Source organism: Gavia stellata, chromosome 23 (genome assembly GCF_030936135.1).
Source record: "Gavia stellata isolate bGavSte3 chromosome 23, bGavSte3.hap2, whole genome shotgun sequence".
NCBI classification, from domain to species: domain Eukaryota; kingdom Metazoa; phylum Chordata; class Aves; order Gaviiformes; family Gaviidae; genus Gavia; species Gavia stellata.
The window spans coordinates 2,363,923-2,384,355 of NC_082616.1; the positions used below are offsets into that span (position 1 = coordinate 2,363,923).

Here is a 20,433-nt window from a genome sequence, read left to right on the forward strand (position 1 = left end):
GCGTGCTAAACACCCTCCCCGCGCTGTCCGTACCAATAACTGTCATCTGTCTTTCCCACGGATGAGCATGGGAGGGCAGGCTTCTGAACATTACACAGGTACGTGGCACCTCGCACTTCAGACACCGTACACGGTGCCAGGGGAATCCGTCCTCGGGACACTTTGAAGCCACACGGCAAGAGGATGAGTACAACATCTCCCACTCTGCTCTCCAGCCCCTTGTGACACGTCGTCAGCACTATCCTCTTCCAAGCCCTGCCTTGGGCACCCACCCACGGCAAATTTATGCAAGGTTGGGTTTGGTCTCCCAAACCTCTGCCTGAGGATTCACAGTAGCAAAGCTACAAAGGTCAAAAAAAAAAACCCATCCAACCCAAATAATTGCTTATCAGCACTGCAGTTTTACTGCTGTAATTCTGGAAAGGAGGAATTCCTCTGAACTATTATACACTTGGCTCCAACCACTGAATCAAATTTATTCCCAGACTTTCTCTTTCATTTTATTACTCAGCTTTTTCCGAGTCTTACAAAAACCAGGACTTTGGTGCCTTGCCACCCAGAAACCAAAGGAAGCTTCCACGAAACCAGCAAACACCTCCCATCTTCTCACCACCATCATTAAAAAAGCAAAACAAACCGGAGAGGTTGTACAAGTCAGCCTATAAACCCAGGCGTGAGGAGAGCAATGTCAGTGGTAATGGGGCAAGAAAGGCAGGGTAATTATACCACACCAAAATTGCGATCATGCTGCATTCCTTTCCGGTGAAGGCCGGCTAAGAATTAGATACACCTTTTTAAATCATCAAAGGGAGTGGCTGCAAGATACAAGGTGCTGGGATTAAGGTGAAGTTCTGGGTTTGCCAGTTCTCAGCAATGGCTTTGGTGGCTGGGCTGGGCATGTCATTAACCGTTCCCAAACGGTGTTCACACCATGCCACTTCTTTTTAATCTTTATACAATTCTCAGTATTTCAAGAGTCCCAGGCTCCCACTGAGCAAAAGGCTGTACGAACCCAGAAACAGAGGACAATACCTATTCCACAAGGTTTTTTGTACTTGGTCAACCCGTCAAGCTCAGTAACTTGCACCTCAGCATTATTTCAGTGGAGCACAAATATTTATCGTGTCCCTCCAGCTACTACCACAAGATCTGCAAGCTCAGGCCCTCAAGCATGAAACCTCAAGAGCTTCCCTGTTGAGAAGGCTGGTACAAATACTGAACAGGGTCCATTTTGTGCAGATGATTTAACAAGGACTGCATGGGTGAGGGAACAGATTTGGCTCAGATCTCTCCCTTTTTCAGAAGAACAAGTGCAGGAGCTTAGATGGCAGCACTCGCCCTGCAGCCCTTTTCAGTGGGGAACCCACAGGGAAGCTGGGTCTCGAGGAAGCTCCTCCGTGGGTGGGGAGGCACAGTGCTGCCCAGAAACACAACCCTGCTCCACAGACCGCTGGGCTGTGCGGAGGTAGGTAATCCTCTTCTGCTGGAGAACGCCTCCCTAGGAGAAACCACAGGAGCAGCCATCACGCCAGCAGGACAGCGGCACACAGAGGCAAAGCTCCTGCTCTGGCTGCCTCACCTTGTTTGTGGTGCAAACAGGATTTTCAATGTCCTCCTGGGCTGTTATGGGGCAAGAGGAAAACGTGGCACAGAAACAAAAAGGCACAGATCGTCAGTGCCTTAAAAACCCATGAACATCCTCCCCCATCATAACTTCATACTGCAGGTTTTTCCAGTCAATCTTTCCATGGACAACAAAACAAATATTGCATTTGTGCTAGTTTTCAGAAAACACACCAAAAAAGGCGAACACAAGGCAAAGCAGCTAGCCAAATAGCCAAGTCTTGCTATTTAATTATTTTGAAATGCGAAAGTTCAATTAAAACCACCTACAAAACAAAGACATAACGATGACCTCTCTCCTCACAAGAATTCATGCTTTGGCACAAAGGACTGGTTGGCCTGATTTTATACCCACCAAATTTAATCTTATCCAATAAAGCGGCTCCCTGTACAGCAGAGGAAAAGACGATGTGCTCTGCAAAGAGCTCTTTGGGCATCATGTGACACTGCACCACTAAATAAAAATAAAAAGCTTAGGGCAACTTCTGTTCTGTCTTAGGCCAACAGAACAAAAACCATAACGCAGCTGGCATCAGCACTGGTGAGGATAGAGGTGAGCAGCACACAGGACCTGACAAAACCATCAAGCTAAGTCCAGTTCCTCTTTGTGGTGAACTTATGAACGCGCTTAACTCACCACTGGAAAGCCAACTGTTTCTAATGTGTGATGGTTTCACGTTACTGCACTGTTTACGAATTCAGTCTCCTGACAGTACTAGAGGAAGGTGCTTTTCCATGCAGTGACAGCTGACACCCAAAGTTTTGGCATGAAGAAAACGGTCCAGTGGTTTTTCTCATGCCGAGACCTGGGCCACAGGGATGCCCGCTGCCTTCGCGCCCAGCTGTGCAGGTACAACTGAAGAAGCCGTGACTTCAGTAGGTGACTTCCAGCAGAGCTGTATGCAAACAGAAGCTTCTGCGAGCCATCTCCAGCCAGGCATCCAGAGATGAAAACATCCCCAAATTAGTGGACACTACTGAAAAAATAACCAAGCGTCTAAACACTTGCACAATCTTTACTTACTCTCAGCAGCTCTTGATTTCTCAAATGGCATCACCTACTGATTGCAAGCGTTTCCCAACGGACACGCACCGTCATACTGAAACCCTAAATATTGCAGTGACTTAGCTTCTTCCACTCCACTTTACACAACGTGAGTAATTAATCCTCAGAGCACCTCAGAGGAGGAAAGACAGTGACATTCTCCAACCCAGCCCAACGCGCAGGTAAGAGGCACAAAAAGCCAAGCGACCCATACGAGGTCCTGCAGAAAGCAGGCCCAGCCCAGTCGCTGTGTCACGTTGCTAAAGAGATGTTCACGCCACCAAATTCCAGCAGTGAGGAAGCAAGAAGAAAGCCTTCTCCAATGCCCCCCGAGGACCCTAAACTCGTCAACAGGATCATTACAGCATGCTTGCGGGAGCAAGTCACTCCCGCTGTGGTAAAGGCAAGGGATTCCTGGCATTGCACGGCAGCCGCGAGCAGGGCTGGTGGCCTCGGTCGGAGCTGTGTGGTGCTCTCAGCAGAGCGGGACACCCACAGACACCGCCGCGTTGCATAACTATGGACACTGCATGTAAATAGGTGCTCCCGCTCTGTAAGGAGCTATCGACCCACTTATGCAATTACCGTGTCTCATTAGGAGGTTGGCGGGGAGGATTTCAAAGGAGCTGCTGCCTGACTCGGCCGAGAGGCCGCACTTCGCCCAGCAGCAGGCTCAGCAGCCACCCGCTGCCACAGGCTGTGCCACCCTCAAGGAGACGTGTCCCTCCAAAGCGGCCGCTCGGGGACTCGACACCCCCCTCGAGGGTCCACGCCGTGGGGCAGGGCCCGCCGGCGCGGAGGGGAGCGGGGTGACGGTTCATTTTGGGGGGGCTGAGCCCTTCTCTCCACCTCTGGAGAAGGGGAGTTGGCCAAGACGCCCGGCTCGGCCTCTTCGCCAGGGTGTCCAGGCTCAGAAGTAAAGCCGCTCCCTGAAATCTGAGGCGCGGGGCTCTTGCGGGCCCTCCCCAAGCACTCATCACCTGTAGGCCCCAGGTGAGGCGTCCGCGGGCCCCCGCCAGCCCGGAGGCCGGTCGGGCCCGGCCAGGGCCTACCCCGGGTCCGCCACCGCCCCCCCTCAGCGGGGCCGCGGCCCGAGCGCGGACAGGCCCGCCGGGCCGGGGTCTACCCCGCTCAGGGCCGGGGTCTACCCCGCTCAGGGCCGGGCCCCGCGGCCCTGCCAGCCGGGCCCCGCCGCGGGGCAGGCTGCGGAGCGGAGGAAGCGGCAGCAGCCCCCGCCCTGCCCGGCACCCCCCCGGGCCAGGGGCTGGGCTCCCCGCCGGGCGAGGCAGAGCCGGTCACCTCCTCCCCTCCTCCTCTTCCTCCTCCTACTCCTCCTCCTCGCCTTCCTACTTCTGCACCGGCTCCGCTCCCGCTCCGGCTCCGCCGCTGCCCCTCAGCCGCCGGGGCTGCCACACGGGCCCCCCCCCTCCCTCCCTCCCTCTCCCCCGCCCCCGCCGGGCCCCCTCCGCCCCGTCCCCAGCGCCGCCGCCGCCGCCGCTTCCACAAGATGGCGGGGACCGTAGCTGAGCGGGACGCGCTGGTGAGTACCGCTTTGCCCCTTTCCCGGGGCTCTGGGACCGGACCGGGACGGGGCTGCGGTGGGTGGGGGGCGGGCAGGGCAGCCCCCCCCGGCGGGCACCTGCGGAGCGGAGGGGGGGGGTGGGCCGGGAGGGGCTCCGCCGGCCCCTGCCTCAGCGCTCTCCTTTTTACCTGCAGAAAATAGAGGACGGGCATTTAAACAACTCCCTGGGATCCCCGGTGCAAGCTGATGTGTACTTCCCTCGCCTGGTAAATCACCTTTATTTTATTCGCTGCGGGGTTTTAACCCCTTTTACACCCCCCCCCCCTTCCCCGGGTGCACAACGGCGGCCGCTGCCGAGTGACCCTCGCCACCCTCCCCTCTGTCCTTTCCAGATCGTCCCCTTCTGTGGGCACATCAAAGGAGGAATGAGGCCGGGAAAGAAGATCTTAGTTATGGGCATAGTGGACCTCAACCCCGAGAGGTAACAGCCGCGCAGGGCTGCCCGCCCCGGGGGCGCTGGGCCCGGGGAGGGGGCGAGGGGGGGCACACACAGACATATACACACGGATCCCTCCTTTCTGGAGAGGGATTATTTTTATCATTTTAAATATAGCGTGCTGATTTCTCCTTTGACCCATAGAGGGGGCATTTCTTTAAGGGATCCTGTTTCCCAACATTTCACTTGGGAGCAAAGGAGCATATATATATACGCACATATACGCACAACGCACACACATATCTATCTATGCTATAACCATGTTCTTGTCCCTGCTGAGCTTTCGGGGCGTTCTCTGAACGAGCTGAGCCATCACCCCCACCATGCTGCTTTACCGTCAGTGGCTTTAAGAAGCTGAGAAGTGAGACTGGTGGCATTTGGGACTTACTTCCTTGTTTCCGGCTGCATTGAGAGCCGTTCTGTTTTTGTTGCAGCTTTGGCATCAGTCTGACTTGCGGGGAGTCAGAAGATCCTCCTGCGGATGTAGCCATTGAACTGAAAGCCGTGTTTACAGACAGACAGTTTGTCAGAAACTCTTGTGTAGCCGGAGAATGGGGGGAAGAGCAATCATCTATTCCTTACTTTCCGTTTATACCGGACCAGCCTTTTAGGGTGAGTACCAGGATGACAGTGGCATGCACCGTATCTGATAAAGTGTAATATGATCAGAGTCGCAGCAGAACCCGACTTGCCTCTCCTGAAATCACAGTGTAGCCCGCGCTTCTCTCCTTGAGACACCAGTTGCCGGATTGTTTGTATCGATCAGAAGTTGCGCAGAGATCCCGCTGCTGTGCGCAGCTGCAGGCAGTTCAGATGGGGCTACGAACACCTCACCGGGGTGCTATGACAAGTTGGAGGTTGTAATACGGTGTGACGAAGCGCACTTCCTGAGCTTAGTTTTATAGCTATAAATTAAACAGTACCTCTATGTTATTAGTGCGTTACAAGTTATTACTGGAGAATGTAAATACTCTGTGGGACTGCTGTATGTTTTGATGGGTTTTTTAATGGACATAGTGTTTGCAATTTAGTGTAGCTAATAAGGATCTTGTTCATCCTTTGTCTCCAGGGATGTTACACTGAGGTTGACCGTAGCCCTTCGTGTTAGCAGATTAAACAGCTAAGCAACAGTGGTATTCTTTTCTGAACCCTGGGATTAAATCTCCTGTCAAATTTAAGTCTGTAGTCACTTGAAAATGGTGTACGTGGAAATGCTGTGGTGCAAGGGATGGACTGGATTGACCTAGAAGCAGATTCCCATCTGTAGTGTTTATGGTTACGTGAAGATGTCTTTGCAAATCAGGACTAAGAAAGTATGCAGCTGCAGAGGGCTGCTTCTCTCTCAGTGCCTTCACTACATTGAGGAAAAAAGGCTGCATGCCTTCTCCATGCGGCTGACCCAGAAAAACCCTCCTCCTCCTCGCCCCTCTTACGAAACCTCACTGGCCCCCTCTGCTAAATGCCAGTGCTCTGACCAGCTGCCAAACTCTCTTAATCCTTCTTGCCCCCAAGATAATCTCCCCCAACCCAAAAGCTCACCGTCTCCCCAGATGCTTGAGCTTTGCGAGGGTGTTTATGACTGGTTTTGCAGTGAATTGGTTGCGCTCTACTTGCTTCTACAAACTTCCCCCATCAGAACTGGCAACACCCTTTGGTGCTTGTGGGAAATGCACTTGAAAGGGCTTGGAGGCTTGGTCCTGCTCTGGCTGAGAGGGTTATACTACCTGCTGCAGCGGCTGGTGGCTGCGCCCTCAGACAAGCCAGACAAATTACCCAGAGCATGTTTTGTGGGTGTTCCACTAATGACAGTTGACATTAGAGGACAGCAATACTGCGCATTTGGCATGAGATACTGTAGAAAGGGAGTTGTTGTTCTTTTTAATTTTTTTTCCTCTTTTTTTTCCCCAAATGGAATTTAGGCTCCCAACTGACTTTGCACCTTTGACGGTCTCCCTCTCAGTGAATAAATTAGACTATTAAGTGTTCTTGCCAATTACTTGTGATCCAGTCCAATTATCGTTCTGGCGTGGCCCAGGGTGATCTGAAAAAATGGATCGTAAGCAGTGTTGAGGCTAACCATATCTTTTACATAACAAGGCCGAAGGCTGGATGCGCCTGCCGCAGTGACACAGGAGCTACGTGGCAGCGCGGGCGCTTCCCTGTTACGTGGTGCGCTACCAGGTCCCCAGGAGCTTGAGCTCTCCTGGGCTGTCTGCTGCCACTTCTCCTGCTGCAACGCACCCTAAGTCAGTCGGGCTTCGGCTCATTCAGTTTATCGCTGGCCCCGTTCCCATTTTTATATGCTGTAATAGCAGCAGAGTCAAGTGCCTGGAAGCAGCACTTCACTCCAGACTACCAGCCTCTTTGAAATGACCCAGGATTTACATGTGGCTTCCCTGCAGATTTTCTTCTTAGCCTGCCCGACCTGGAGGTCTCCGAGGGCCTGTACGAGAAGCGCATGTTCTGTGCCCTTGTACTCCTGCTTCCTGCTGGGGCAGCTCCAGCGAAGCTTAACTACGGGGCACCCTCTCAGGCCACCCTTAACATCAGGAATCTCCCAACCTGTCCAGGCCTGTTCAGCTCCAGGCTTTCTTCCTTTTCCAGAGCATTTCTACAGGCCTGGAGGAGGAGGGATGAGCTGTGTCCCTCCCTGATCCTGTTTGTGCCTCGTGCAAACTATCTAGCTGAATTCAAGCCATTCTGCACCGCATTTCCCTCACTGCAGCCTCAGTACGGAGTCTAGTCCAACACGGAGTCCTGGGCTGTCTGCAGCCACAGTAGTGAAGGCTTTTTAGTTTTGCAGCAGCTGTGTGAGTATGTGTGGGAGGGGAGGGCAAACCTATCCCTCCTCTCGTGTTCGCTCCCTTCCAGTAAATTAACGGAAGCGTGGAAAGCATTGCAGAGGGAACTGCCCCCTCATTCTGCAGCAAAAAAAAAATCTGTAGCAAGGAATGCAAGATTTGGGTTGGAGATACAATTTCTTCCCCCTATAATTAGTGGTTTGAGTCTGTTTCTGGCATTATTCCAAGAGGCAAAGCCTCCCTGATGCCAGTGGGAGTGGGTTCCAGAGTCCTTCCCGCCACGACAGTGTGAGATTGGATTAACGTCCCTGTGAAGTAAGAGCAGATCCATCATAGTGTAACTGGTGTCATGGGGGTGAACTGGTCTCAGCCATGGCTGTTACGTGGTGCGTAAGTAGCAAAATGGGTAACCACACCAACACTGCTTAAAGGCTAATGGAGTGCTCTTTGTATTCTGTGAAATAACTTCCCAGTTACCACTGTGAACAACATGCTTCATCATTTTATTTTTACAGGTGGAGATACTTTGCGAGCATCCCCGTTTTAGAATATTTGTGGATGGACATCAGCTCTTTGATTTTTACCACCGTATTGAAACACTGTCAGCAATTGACACGATAAAGATAAATGGAGATCTTCAGCTTACAAAACTTGGCTGAGCTTGTTAGGACTGCAGATCCCAAACCGGCTCAGGTGCCATCGTCCGTTTGGAGAAGTGACAGCCGGCTCTGGACACAGCTATGGTAGGAAGGCTGCCCCGTTCCTTTTCCGCATGCAGTTCTTCAGTCCTGTGCCGATGAACCGGGCTGTTGTTTATCCTAATGAAGAACATTGTTGGTTAATAGACATTGAGCCGTTTTTCTTGGATCAAAATAGCCCACCTGTGCTGGATAATCAAATTGGAATGGATTCAGAAAGACTTGCAGTAATGTTTCAAATCTCACAGAAAGGCAATTTCTGAAATGCAGCGCTAAAACCAGTTACTGAACAGCAGTGACGACAAAAAAAAAGTTTTTCTTTTACAAATATTGTTTCTGCACTGAAGTGGAGTAGTGTAGCACAACACAGGGCCACGTGCTGACGTCCTTACCCGGGGCCTGAGCCTGGTTCCATGGAAATCGATGGCAAAACTCCCACTCACTTTAACGGGGTACAATCAAACTGTCTAGTCCTTAGTCAAGCACAATTCCCACTGATTTCTATGGGATTTTTGCACACGCCTGGGGGCCAGCTCTTCTGCTGGTGTAAATCGGCATTACCTCCATGGCTTTCAATGGAATTTTGCTGATCGCTCCCAGCCGCTGATCTGGCCCAAGGACTGTGCAAAAACTGAATGAGGGTGTGTGGACACAGCCTGTATATTTTAGTCAGGGTATTTGCATAGAATGTAGATCGTTACGAGTTTTTGCACAATGTATTGTTAATACAATTTTTAAAGCTTATCTGTAGTTTATTTATTTATACTCATTGTATGTATTATTAGTAAAAATGAACAATCTTACTGACAGTTAAGAACAGCAAAGTGTAAACATTTTGAATGTACAAAATGTCTTAGGTTCTTTGGGTAAACTTTACATATCATTCTTGAAAAATCATGTTTCCTATCGAACATTTAGTTACATTTTAATGGAGCCCTCTAGGCCCTGGGAAAATGTGGGCATGGTAGTTGGTGGGGGTGGGGGGAACTCTTTGCGTATTCACTAGAAACTGTTTTTCAGGGCTTACTAACTTTGCTGCACAGGATAGGTTTGAGTTCAAGTTGATCTGTTTTAAAAACTTAAACAGCAGATTTGTAGGTTTAACTGTGCTTTTATAATCTGAGAAAAAGTTAAATTTGGCAGTCTCTTAGTTCAGAAAGAGAACCAGCCTCTTTCCAAGGGAGATGGGAGATTTTTTTGCACTTGTTTGAGAACATATTCGGCCTTTGATATGACAATTAAAACTTGTCTAGACAGCCAAGTTATTAATGCTTGAAAATCAGCTACTGCACATGAATAATAACTTTTCAAGTAGCTTTTTAAATAGTAGGTATAGCTGTATAAACACAGTCATTGCGCTACACTATAAATGAACACAGCCACTTTTCTTGACTTCTTTAGGACTAAATACACTTTTTTCCTTGGCTGCTCACATTAGACTATAGCAGGTCTTTCTGAGTAGTTATAACCATGATAGAAACATATATTTAGGCAATTTTGAAAACATGTAATAGAGGGACTTTCTAAGACACAGAATACAAAAACATCCTTCGTAGCACAGTATTTAAAAAAAAAAAAAAAAGAGAGAGAAGAATCTCACAAACAGAACTATGTTAAACCTGCAATAAAGCTATGGTTTAAAGCAACCAGAACTGGAATACCCAAAGTTAAGGGTAGAATGCCAGTTGCAAAGCCTCATTTTGCGCTAATTTGGCCTGCAGTTAAGAAGCCTTAGACTGCAAGATGAAATTCCAACTGTGGCTCTAGTCCAAAGCCTGTTGAGGTCAATCAGAGTCCTCTGAGCATAGAAGCCTGATTCTTATTTGATGCAAGTGCAAATCTCTTTGTCAAGCCAGGGAGGTGTTGCTGCTGCTGCAGACAAGTTAAGAATCGGGCTGCCACCTACAAAATACAAGTTAAAAATGGAATTTTTAGCCTTAACATTGACATTCCCTGACTTTTCCTCCTTTTCCCAAATCAAGAGAGAAGCTGTTGTTTTGCAGATGATCTTTTTATCTGGTTTGTGGCTTTTAAGTTGTACATCAGATTCTATTTGTACTCCAAATTGAATCTTGATATGAAATGTTCCTGTCTTGCTCTGTTTTTACTCTTTTACATGATACATGATGACTGTGTCATTTTCCATTGTATAAAGAATGCTGACAGTGTTTCGGTACAAAATATATTCTTAAAAATGATGATGATAATAAAAATCCAAGGGAAAGGTGCTTCTACATGAGCTGTTTGGATTTTTCTCCAGCTTGGGAATGCTCTATGGTTCCAAACCAAATGGAGGCAGAAGATTCCTTCTGTTTGGAGAGATATTTAGCACCCTCCCTGCCTAGCGCTTTCTCCAACTAGATATATAAAGCCAGGTTTGCTGATGCAGTGCCATTGCCTGAGGCTGTCCTGCTAGTCCAGTGGGCCAGAAGTAGGAGGAGTAAGTAGCACCGTGACCTGACAGTAGCACAAAACCAAAATGGATCTCCCTGACAGCACAACGCCAGTAGAGATTTCCGCTCCATGCCTTTGCTGTAGCCCAAAAAAAGCAATTTGGCTGACTTGAATTTTCATCCGCTTGGAATTCCTGATAGCAGGAGTAGGTTAGCGCAGCCCTCAGACTTTTCCTATCCTGCACAGGCTCGGCACAGCACAGTGCCTAGGCCAGGGATGCTGAGATGAACTTGATACAGCACCATGTCAGCGGCATCTCTGTCAGGAGCAAGGGCCCAGTGATACTGCCCTGCCTCTGTTCCCACCTGCTGCACTGAACACTCCCGTTTCTTCCTGCTCTAGTAGTTTTCTGTCTCAGGAAAACGCTTTTTTGAACCTGATCCTGGTTTTGCCTTTGTGAAACTCCACCAAGCGCAGCGCCCACCACCTGATTCTGCCCTGTCGTGGCTTCTGAGCCAGGCTTCGAGGCAAGAAGGGCTATGAACCCACTTCTGACGGGTTGCGGTTTGGCCAAGAGCTCAGGAAAGGGCAGAAAGTCACAGTTATGGCTTCCACGTCTATTTGTCTGTTTGGAAGCCTTTTTATTTTTCTTTTGCTCTTGGGCAGTACCAGGCTATGGCAGGCGACGGAAGAATGATGTCTATGTATCCAAGGGCTGTTGCACGCGTGCTTGGTTTACGTCGGCTGGCCGCATTCAGAAACTCCTGCTGAACGCTGCGATATGCAGTGTAAGTCAGAGAAAACCGAGGTTTCAAAACTTTTCTGTTCAGTTGGACTTTGAGCCAAATCCAAACCTTTTTAAGACGGGAGACTGTGCTGCAAAATTTATATCTGAGTTCTTTGGTCTCCACAATTTAGGGATTATTCAGATCTTCATTTTGGATGTATACCCTACCAGACCTGAAATAAGACTGTTTCCAAACTGGGCCAGGTTTTCAACATGATTTTTCAGTAGGGACAAGTAGTCTGTGAGCTTCTTGGAAGCTACAATTCTTCATGACTAAGTGAGAGTGTGAACCAACTTTTGAAATCTTACGCTAGAATTTATTAGCTGAATGTTTTTGTGGTTTCCTCTGAATGAGGAAACTAATTCTGAAATGAAAGAAGCCTTGAATGGGTAAAACCCATGTGGAGTTGAATGCCTCAACTTAGCACAGCTTTATTTTTTCCAAAGAGGAAAAAGCAAAAAAAGCCAAAAAACCATGACCAAATTATTTAGTTGTGTTTGGAATTGCCTGTGATAAAGCTGATTTAATAATTTAAAAAAAAAAAAAAAAGAGGTTATTGCCTACTCAGAAAGAGCCTTGAAATACCTCAGTATCATGTGAGGTAGTCTGTGTCTAAACATATTTCACATAAATGCTTTTTCACAGCCAAGTTGTTAAAAATGTTACAAAATACCTTCTTTTTGTGTCACACTTAGAGATGTTTGCCCCACCTTGAAAGAACATTTTGTACTAAATATTCATATGTTGTCTACGTGAACTTGCACTAACATATATTATATTCTCCCTCCCCTCCTTCACTAGCTTGAGAAGAAATAGGTGTAATATTGCTAAACCGGTTGAATGTGACATCTGCTTGAGGCATAGCATCTTTCTCAAGGGCTGTTTTGAGTAAACAGCCTGAAAACCAAAGGGAGAGCCTGATTCACCGTTCTGCTGTGCCAGCTTTCCACCCCTGTCACTCTCCTGCTGTGAGGCTGAGATTTTAATGTAAGAGAGCAGCACTGAGATTTTTATCTTCCCAGATTTAAAACTATTCACTGTGGAGGAAACAAGAACAGAGTAGCCACAGTGCTCTCAAGTTTGGTAGTAGGGTTGGGGTAGCATGATGTGCTGTAGTCCTAACGGAGCATGAGTTCAGAGGGAGGTAGTGGGCATTTTGGAGCCAGTCGAGAGCACAGGCTGTGGAGCTGTGTGACAGTTTCCCAGGGATGGGCATTTGCCACATTGTTAGCTGCCACCTTCTGCAACTCCATACCAGGACACATGGCAAAACCCAGCATCGCTTACAAGTTTGGAAGGCATGAACGAGTTCATGTTCCTACTTGCCTTCTTTAAAAGAGGCTCGCAAAGAAATAATAGGAAAAATTAGGAGTAGCCATGCCACTAAGGTACCTTTTTCCCCACAGACGTTCAAGGAGTGTATCTGAAGTGGGGCCCATCTTGCCTCCCATCTACGAGAAGCACTCCCCACAGAAATCCACAGTGCTGCTTTCCACGCTGAGGCTGGTTACAGCGACCTTTCCATGCAGAAAACTGCAGAACCGCAATTCTGCTGAGCCAGTCAGTGGCGGCTCTAAGCAACCTCCCAGCACCCCTGGAATTCAACCGACACTATGAGGGACGAGAGTCAGGCTGAGGGCAGCCCTAAATGCTCACTGTGATAAGCACAGAAGTTAGGAAGAAAAGCTACGTAAGTCTAGGAACAGTTAGTGACCTGGTGAGATTTTTTGTAATCATGGGTATTGTTCTGATTTTCTCATGTGGATCAGAAAGCGTGCAGGTAAAAGTCACTTTGCAATGAATGGTGTGTGGGGTTAGAATCAAGGCCAACCCAAACGGGGAGAAAAAATGAGCTGCAGACGCTTTATCTGGCTTTGATACACCCTCCCAGCTCCTCCCAGCAATCACTGCTGTTATGAACATACACAATTACTACAACAAGGAGATTCAGCAGCATGTGCAAGATCAAAATAATAAACTCACACTTTGCCACAGGTCCTCCCTAGCTTCTGTTGCTAGGCCTCTCCATCTGTCTGTCAACAAATAACTATATCCTGCTGCTTTTAAAATCCATGGCAAAAATCCCTTTGACTTTCATGGAAATAGGTCCATAAGAAAAGGGGTATTTCTAGCTCTCCCTCTCCAGTTATTTTCAGCTGGGGCATACTCTAAAAATCTGTTCTTTCATTCTCCTGAGTTTATTTTTAAGTATGAATAGAGGACTATTTCTGTCTGCTTCATCCATTTGATCGAGTCAACAGAAAGCACAGCCTCCCTCTGCTGCAGTAACACTGGTTTCTCAGTTAGCCGATGAAATGTCTTATATTCATTTCCTTCTGATTTTAAAAAGTGAGGGTGTGCACGAAATGACCTGGCAATAATAGTAATATGTATCATTCACCACAAATCTATTTTTATGTGTTGTGCCAATTTCATAATGAACTTTTAATAACAATAAAACGTGAAATCTTCACTAGGTTGTTCTGTCTTTTATCCGAATTATTAATGCTCATTATACACCCTTCTGACTTCTTTAACTTCTGGCTTCTTTTATCTTCTGATTGTTTTTCAGAAGCTAACTCTTTCCCTCATAAAACTGTAGCGTGAAACTTTGGAATGAGATGCGTAGCTTTGGTAGCAGCTTGTGCAAAACTCCTTTGCAGTTCAAATGCATTATACAGAACAATCAAATAACTTCATTAGAGGACAGAATAGCTTGCTTATTCATGCAAGACTCCCACTGACAACACTGGGCAGCGTAAGCCTCAGGAGTTAACAGGCACGACTCAGACCTTATGGCCAGGCCACGGGACAGAGAGGGCTGATCACTTTTCCATAGGATAAAACAGCCCGTCAGCAGCGTAACTCACACAGGCACCTCAGTTCACTCTGGTGGGACTGGATTCATGGGTGAGGGTTACATGGTGAGTAAAACCACCAGATCAGCTCCAGAGATACGTTATTATGAGATCCAGTGTTTCACCTGTTGGCATGATCCTAACTAAAGTTCACATTGACCTGAGTAAGCGCAAGAGGAAACTTAAAGGTCTCAGCTTCTTTCAGTTAAAGCTATTGGAAAAATTCTGCATGACCCAAACAGGAAAGGATTATGCCCTACATCCAGACGTGGCTGTAAAAAATGAGTGCGGTTTCTGAGGAAAACCTCAAAATCCAAACAGCACTGAAGCAGCAGATGAACAGGATTTGAATACAGCTAGTTCTGTGGTTTTTCTCCTGATAAAATGATTATGAATCAGATGCTCCCCACACAGTTCATCCTAGCTCTAACCCATGAACATGGATCCGTGCCCATCCCTGCTCAAAGCCAGTCTGAAATTGCCCCTTTCTTTACTACACATAACCCTAGAAGGAGATATGTTAAGACATCTAGAGATTCCTAGTTAAAACACAGTACTAGGTAACCTAGATGCAAACCAGAAATAAGGAGGAGGACAGAGGTAAATACACACAACAGTCAGAAATGGCTGTAAATGGTGTGAAAGCAGCATCTATTCCCCACCAGACAGCAGAACAACAGCAGCCACGTTAAGTACCTGGGGGGATTTTCAAAAGGGGATATATAAACATCCAATTTCACCACTTGCATTGGCTAACTCCTATAGAGGCCCTTGTAAAGCTCTTGTGTGACCTGTAATACTGGGTAAACTGCAGGCATGAGTTTTGGGAGGAAGGAAGGGAAGTGGTCTCCCACCCCACTGAGAGCACCTGATGTAGCGAGTACCATGTGTACTTCTCTCCATTCAGATCTGTATTACGGATGCCTCACAGCTGGGCCTTATTTTGGTGGAGTGTTTCTGAGCTTGATGTCAAGCCAATTCATGTTGAGGGATTTACTCACAGGGATACCACGAATATGACTCTGCTAGCACTGCACTGGATCTTATTTTTAAATTATGACTTTCACCACTCTTCTAAGAATAGAGGCTGGCTCTGAAACATCACGTCAGCTCCAGCATTCTCCAAAGGTTACACATTTCTCATCTTGTTCAGGTTTTGAGGCTTCAGTTTCCACACTGGCGCCTTGCTAGACCAGGGCCGTGATGCTGGGGGGGTCATTCTGTGAAAGACCCTGAGAAGGAGGTGTCTTTCAGCAGCTCTCTTCCCAGCTGGCAGAAGGAGACCTGCAAGTCTCCCTCAGCAGTCAGAAGCGACAGCGAAATAGAGCTATGCTGACTCCTGGTTAGCAGACGGGGGCTTCCTTGCAACTCTGAATGGTAGGAACAAAAGCCTGGTTAATTAGAAAAACTTCACTGGAGAGTAAATCTCAGCAGCAGAGAAAAGAGGAGGATTTCAGTACTAGGCAATCTGATACTAACAGCGAAGAGCCATGCTTCTTTGGTGACCAGAGGCCATGGCCAGGTGTCGCTTTGATTGAGCAGGGAGGCAGAGCTCCATGCCATGGAGCAGCCTGTCGCCAAGCGCTGATGGAGGTACCGGAGGTTTTCGAGAGCGCTCAGTGGGTCTGCCTTCGCCTGGCTCCAAAAACCCTTGTGATGGGAGAAAAGCCAGTGCTGACAGTATTGTAATGTATGACAAGCTACAGTAGCAGCTCCAGCACTGCATGCTCGGAGAGGCAAAGAGGATTCTTTCCTGGCTGCTCTCTAAGAAATTTTCTGTTCAATGGGAAAGATAATCACTGTCTAAGAGAGATCCAGACCAGAACTAAGGACAGAATATGGCTCTAGGTAGGAGAAACATTCTTGGGAAAGCAACAGATTCCCTACAATCTCCAGGAAAAAACGAAATATTTTAATTTAAAAGTACAAAGGCTGCAATGAGGATAATGGGGTTCCTTTTCCCCAGCTTTGCAAGAAAGATACAATGAGCTGCAATGGCGGCAAAACAGACTCCAAGGGGCAAAGCTGGGAGCAGCTCTGGATTATTGCATGGGTGCAGAGCTTGGCTTCCACATCCATTCCCCTCCTTTTCCACTGCCTTTTCTCAGGGGTGGCAGGTCCCCTCCACAAGAGAGAACCGTTGCTGGAAACACCACAGCCAGAGAGGTTCTCCTGTCGCTTCAGAGCTTTACGTGTCCCCTACAGACACAAACCAAGGTGTACTTTATTTAGCACCCCTCACTGAAGAACTTCAAAGCACTGACAAACTTTACAATTTGTGTTAATTCATGAATGCTCCTTGCCATTTCTAGTATTACTGCTGTTATTCTATGGGCAGGGAGAGGGAAGAAGAGAGATGTAACAACAGTTTCTCAGCAATCAGTGCCATAATTTCGAATATACTGATTTCAACAGACCTAATGTCTCATCACTGTGACTTTCAGCTACAACATTTCAGTTCAGACTCCCAGGCCCCCTCCTTCACTCCCCAGGGACACAGGTTATTTTGGACCAGAACATCCAACAGTAAGATTGAGTAATGCCATACACTGTGAGTAGCTCCTCTGGGATCAGAGGGGCTATTTGTAATGCAAAATAATTCTAAAATACAATTTTTTTAAATAGTAAAAATTGAATGGCATTCTGTCAATTTTTTGCAGCCTCCACAGTCTCACAGTGCTTTCACCTGCAATTCAAATAATGCAGAAGAGAAGCTGGAACATGGAAGATCAGGTTTCTTAGCAGGGAGTTGTTTGCTGCATTTTGAATTCAAAAGACGTGCACACACATTTTCCTAGACAAGATACAGCAGTCACATCCTGAGCGATGCAAACAAGTAGATCTCTCTCGATTTTTGTGGAACTACACTGATTGATAGCAACTGAGCACCTGCTGGAGTAGGAACTGGCTTATGGTTCCCATAATAAATCTAACGTCTTGGAGCTATTCAAAAGATGCTCTCAGGCAAAATAACAGGATTCTAGTCAGCAAAGGGAAGCACATGATTGTTTTAAGGCATTGTACAGCTGAAGCTGTGATAATGTAGGCTAGAAGATGATGTTTTTAAGTGAAAGGGAAATCAGTTGTAATTATAATTGTTGTTGTCTTTATGTATTACCAGCTGTATTGATTACCTTCATCCTGTGTGTCACTGGCAACTAGGGAACATGATACATTATCTCATGCTCGCGTTGGAGAGCAGCAGAGATTGGTGTATTTTTAGAAACAAGATTCCCACAGTTGTAATTGTAGCAATTGGATGATCGTACACATGCATATTAAAATGCCAACAGATGAATTCCTGGACAGTGCCAGCAAATATTTCACTGTTTGAGGTAGGAGGAAAGGGCAGGAATGAACAGCTCAGAAGTTCAACAACTGACAAGCACAGCATTTTTACCTCTAAGAATGTCCTCTGAGAGCTGTGTGGCTCACATTGGCCAGCGTGAAAGGGAGGCTGGTAAAAAGCAGAATCCCACTTTCCAGGATGAAAAGATGATGAATTTGCAGGTCAGTGTCCACATCTCTCCTGCCTTCCCTGGTGCTGTAACACATGAAATTACATCTCTGTACCTGTGAAGAGAACTGATGGCCACCTATAGACACCCTTCAAGGGCTCAGTCCTGGGTCTCAGCTGCCAGCAGGCAGTGTTTGGGGTGCCTGTGTTGCACAGTGGGGCATGGTGCAGAGGTCCCTGGCTCACTACATCTCATCAAGATTGCAGAAGTGCAAGGCTCATTGCTGGTCACAAACTGTACAGATGTGGGCACACAGCTGGTAGGGCCAAGTTCCCTGTAAGCAAAGTTGGTTTGGAGGGAACCAGGAGCTGCCTGTGCAGAGCAGATGTGCAGCACCATCTGTTCGGAACTTATATGCATCCTAAAGCATTTATATGTCTCGTAAAGCAGAAGATGCTGTTTCAGACTCTCTGGGAATATCAGCGAGGTTAACAGTGCTGTCATCAGGCTGGTTTAGACAGGAGTTCTACAGGACCGATCAAGGTCTGAACCTTTCCACTAAGAGCCAACCCGAGTGTCCCTAAGTAGAGCACAATATGGGTTCACTTGTAGAAGAAATAACTAATGTACACTTGAAGCATTCAGCAGCCATTCAGGTAGGTGTCAGAATGCCAGATATCTTCCAGCAGACTGTCGCTGTATTCAATATAAATAAACTGATGATCACAGACCATCACAGGACCATGCTGACTATGACACTTGATAAAACTGGCAGTCCAAATAGTTCACAGTCTTTGGCTGTGCTAACTAGAACGTCTTTTGGAAGACAGCACAAGGGATGCTATGGCAGACAGCTATAGCAGAGCCTGCCCCGGACAGATTTTTCTTTCAATTCTCTTTAAGTAGAATTGGCCTGAAACCTATTCAGTAGTCTTGAATTTCATGTATTTATCACTGCAATAGGACATGTTGGTGGTGGAGGCTATTAAATGCCTAATCTTTTTCAGAATCCTGTTGTCTTTACGCGTGCTGACGTTGTTCATGAATGGCAATATACTCCATGCGAAGAAAATTCCTCTCTGTCTGCCTTCAGTGTGCCACTCTTCTGTCTCATTATATGCCCTTTCATCCTCCAATAGGTGGATGAATACAGAGAAGACCTTAAACTACCTTCTCAGTGTCATTTAGCTTTCTATACACTTTCATCATGTTTATTATCACCTTCTTCCAGGTACACAGTCCTTTTCAACCTAATGACCAAATACCAGACTGGAAACTTTTCTAAAACCACACTGTAAGAATTAACAGTCACCACAGTCAAAGTAAATTGCAGGTGGTGGTATATTGCCTAATATCCTCATGTAAATGTAAGATAAAGGCCTACTGCAGGGAGTGTAGTGCAACATGAAATCCAAGTGTACAGACTTTGCATATCAATTTATATCTTCATTTCAGAAAAGCCTCTAATTATGCTGAAATGTGTGCTTTCAAGCTTTCCTACACCTGGCCTCCAGGAATCCCCTAGTTAACTGCAGGCAATGACTCCCTCCATGCTATTCTTTCCTCACGAAGGATTTTAAGACACTGAACCTACATAACCACAGCACCAGACCAAACGGACCTCTGTCTCCTCAGCCTGTTCCCACCTGCCTCTGGCCAGCCTCCAAATAATTTCTGTGGCTTCTTTTAGGTTCAAGCCGTCTTTTTCTACCTGCAGTGCCAGAAGTGCCGGATCTGGCCTCTCAGAGCATGCCACTCCACAGGGAACGTCTTGTTCTGGAGAGGCCATGGCAGGAAGAAAAGTCCTTCATGGCATTCAGCATGATGTGAGACAGGTTTCAAACAGGAGGCCACAATTTTCACTGCCAGAGACTGTCACCCATGTCGGGCACGTAGCAGCTCCACTTGCCCTCTTCTGAGCTGCTTGGTTTAGACCTCAAATAGATCCAAAGGGAAATTCTGGATACCTTCACAGGTGAACTTCCATATACGGCCATGAAGCCACAGGCTGTGACAGTTGGCACGCAGATATATACCAGCATGCCAAAACTTCCACAGCAACATGTAACTAATATACACAAATACAATTACACATGCATTCATTGGGAGAAGGTGGTAGAGTGACTCGAACATGTGTCAACAGCTTCCCAGGGTGAGGATTTAAAAGAGCTATTTGGTGCAATAAAGACTGATGCTTAATACATAATTTTCCACAAGATGGCTTTTTTTGCTTAGGCCAGCTGAGTAGCTACATTACTGGGAAAACTGGAAGCCTTTTAGTGGGTGAAAAGTAGCTGAAACTGCAGGGGTATTCATGCCACCTTCTGCAGCATCTAATTTCAGCTGTGGTAATTCAGTCTGGTCTCTGTGGGTTCCCTATATAGACAGTGGAAAGAGACACTTCTCCAGAGGATGATTTAGCAGAGACAACTTTGATGCCCTCAATGGTCTTCCAGAGGCCTTCGCTCCAATGTTTATAAAGGGACCTTGAGGACACTCGCCTTCTACCAAACACCCAAATGTAGATGCCTGATCTCCCCTTCACACACATACACACCCTGTGTTTAAAGTTAAAAAACCAAGAGAGCTGGAAACAACAGGCCACAGATAGGTGACTCCAGATGTTTCCTCAAGCACCTGCTAATAGGAAGGAAACTACCACCCTAAGAAAGTGGAAAACAGCAAAGGCTTTCAGTGCTGAAGGCAGAGGGTTATGCACCACTCACAGAACAAAGATGACACTTGCAATT

General features: G+C 47.1%; 1 protein-coding gene across 1 annotated transcript; it reads left to right on the top strand.

Moving 5' to 3' along the window:
• Positions 1–4,175: 4,175 nt before the first annotated feature.
• Positions 4,176–8,392, top strand: LGALSL (galectin like). Its single transcript, XM_059828595.1, has 5 exons — positions 4,176–4,208; positions 4,385–4,456; positions 4,583–4,671; positions 5,121–5,298; positions 8,003–8,392. The coding sequence occupies exons 1-5, from the start codon at positions 4,176–4,178 to the stop codon at positions 8,144–8,146; spliced, it is 516 nt and encodes a 171-aa protein (XP_059684578.1). The 3' UTR covers positions 8,147–8,392.
• Positions 8,393–20,433: the final 12,041 nt, after the last annotated feature.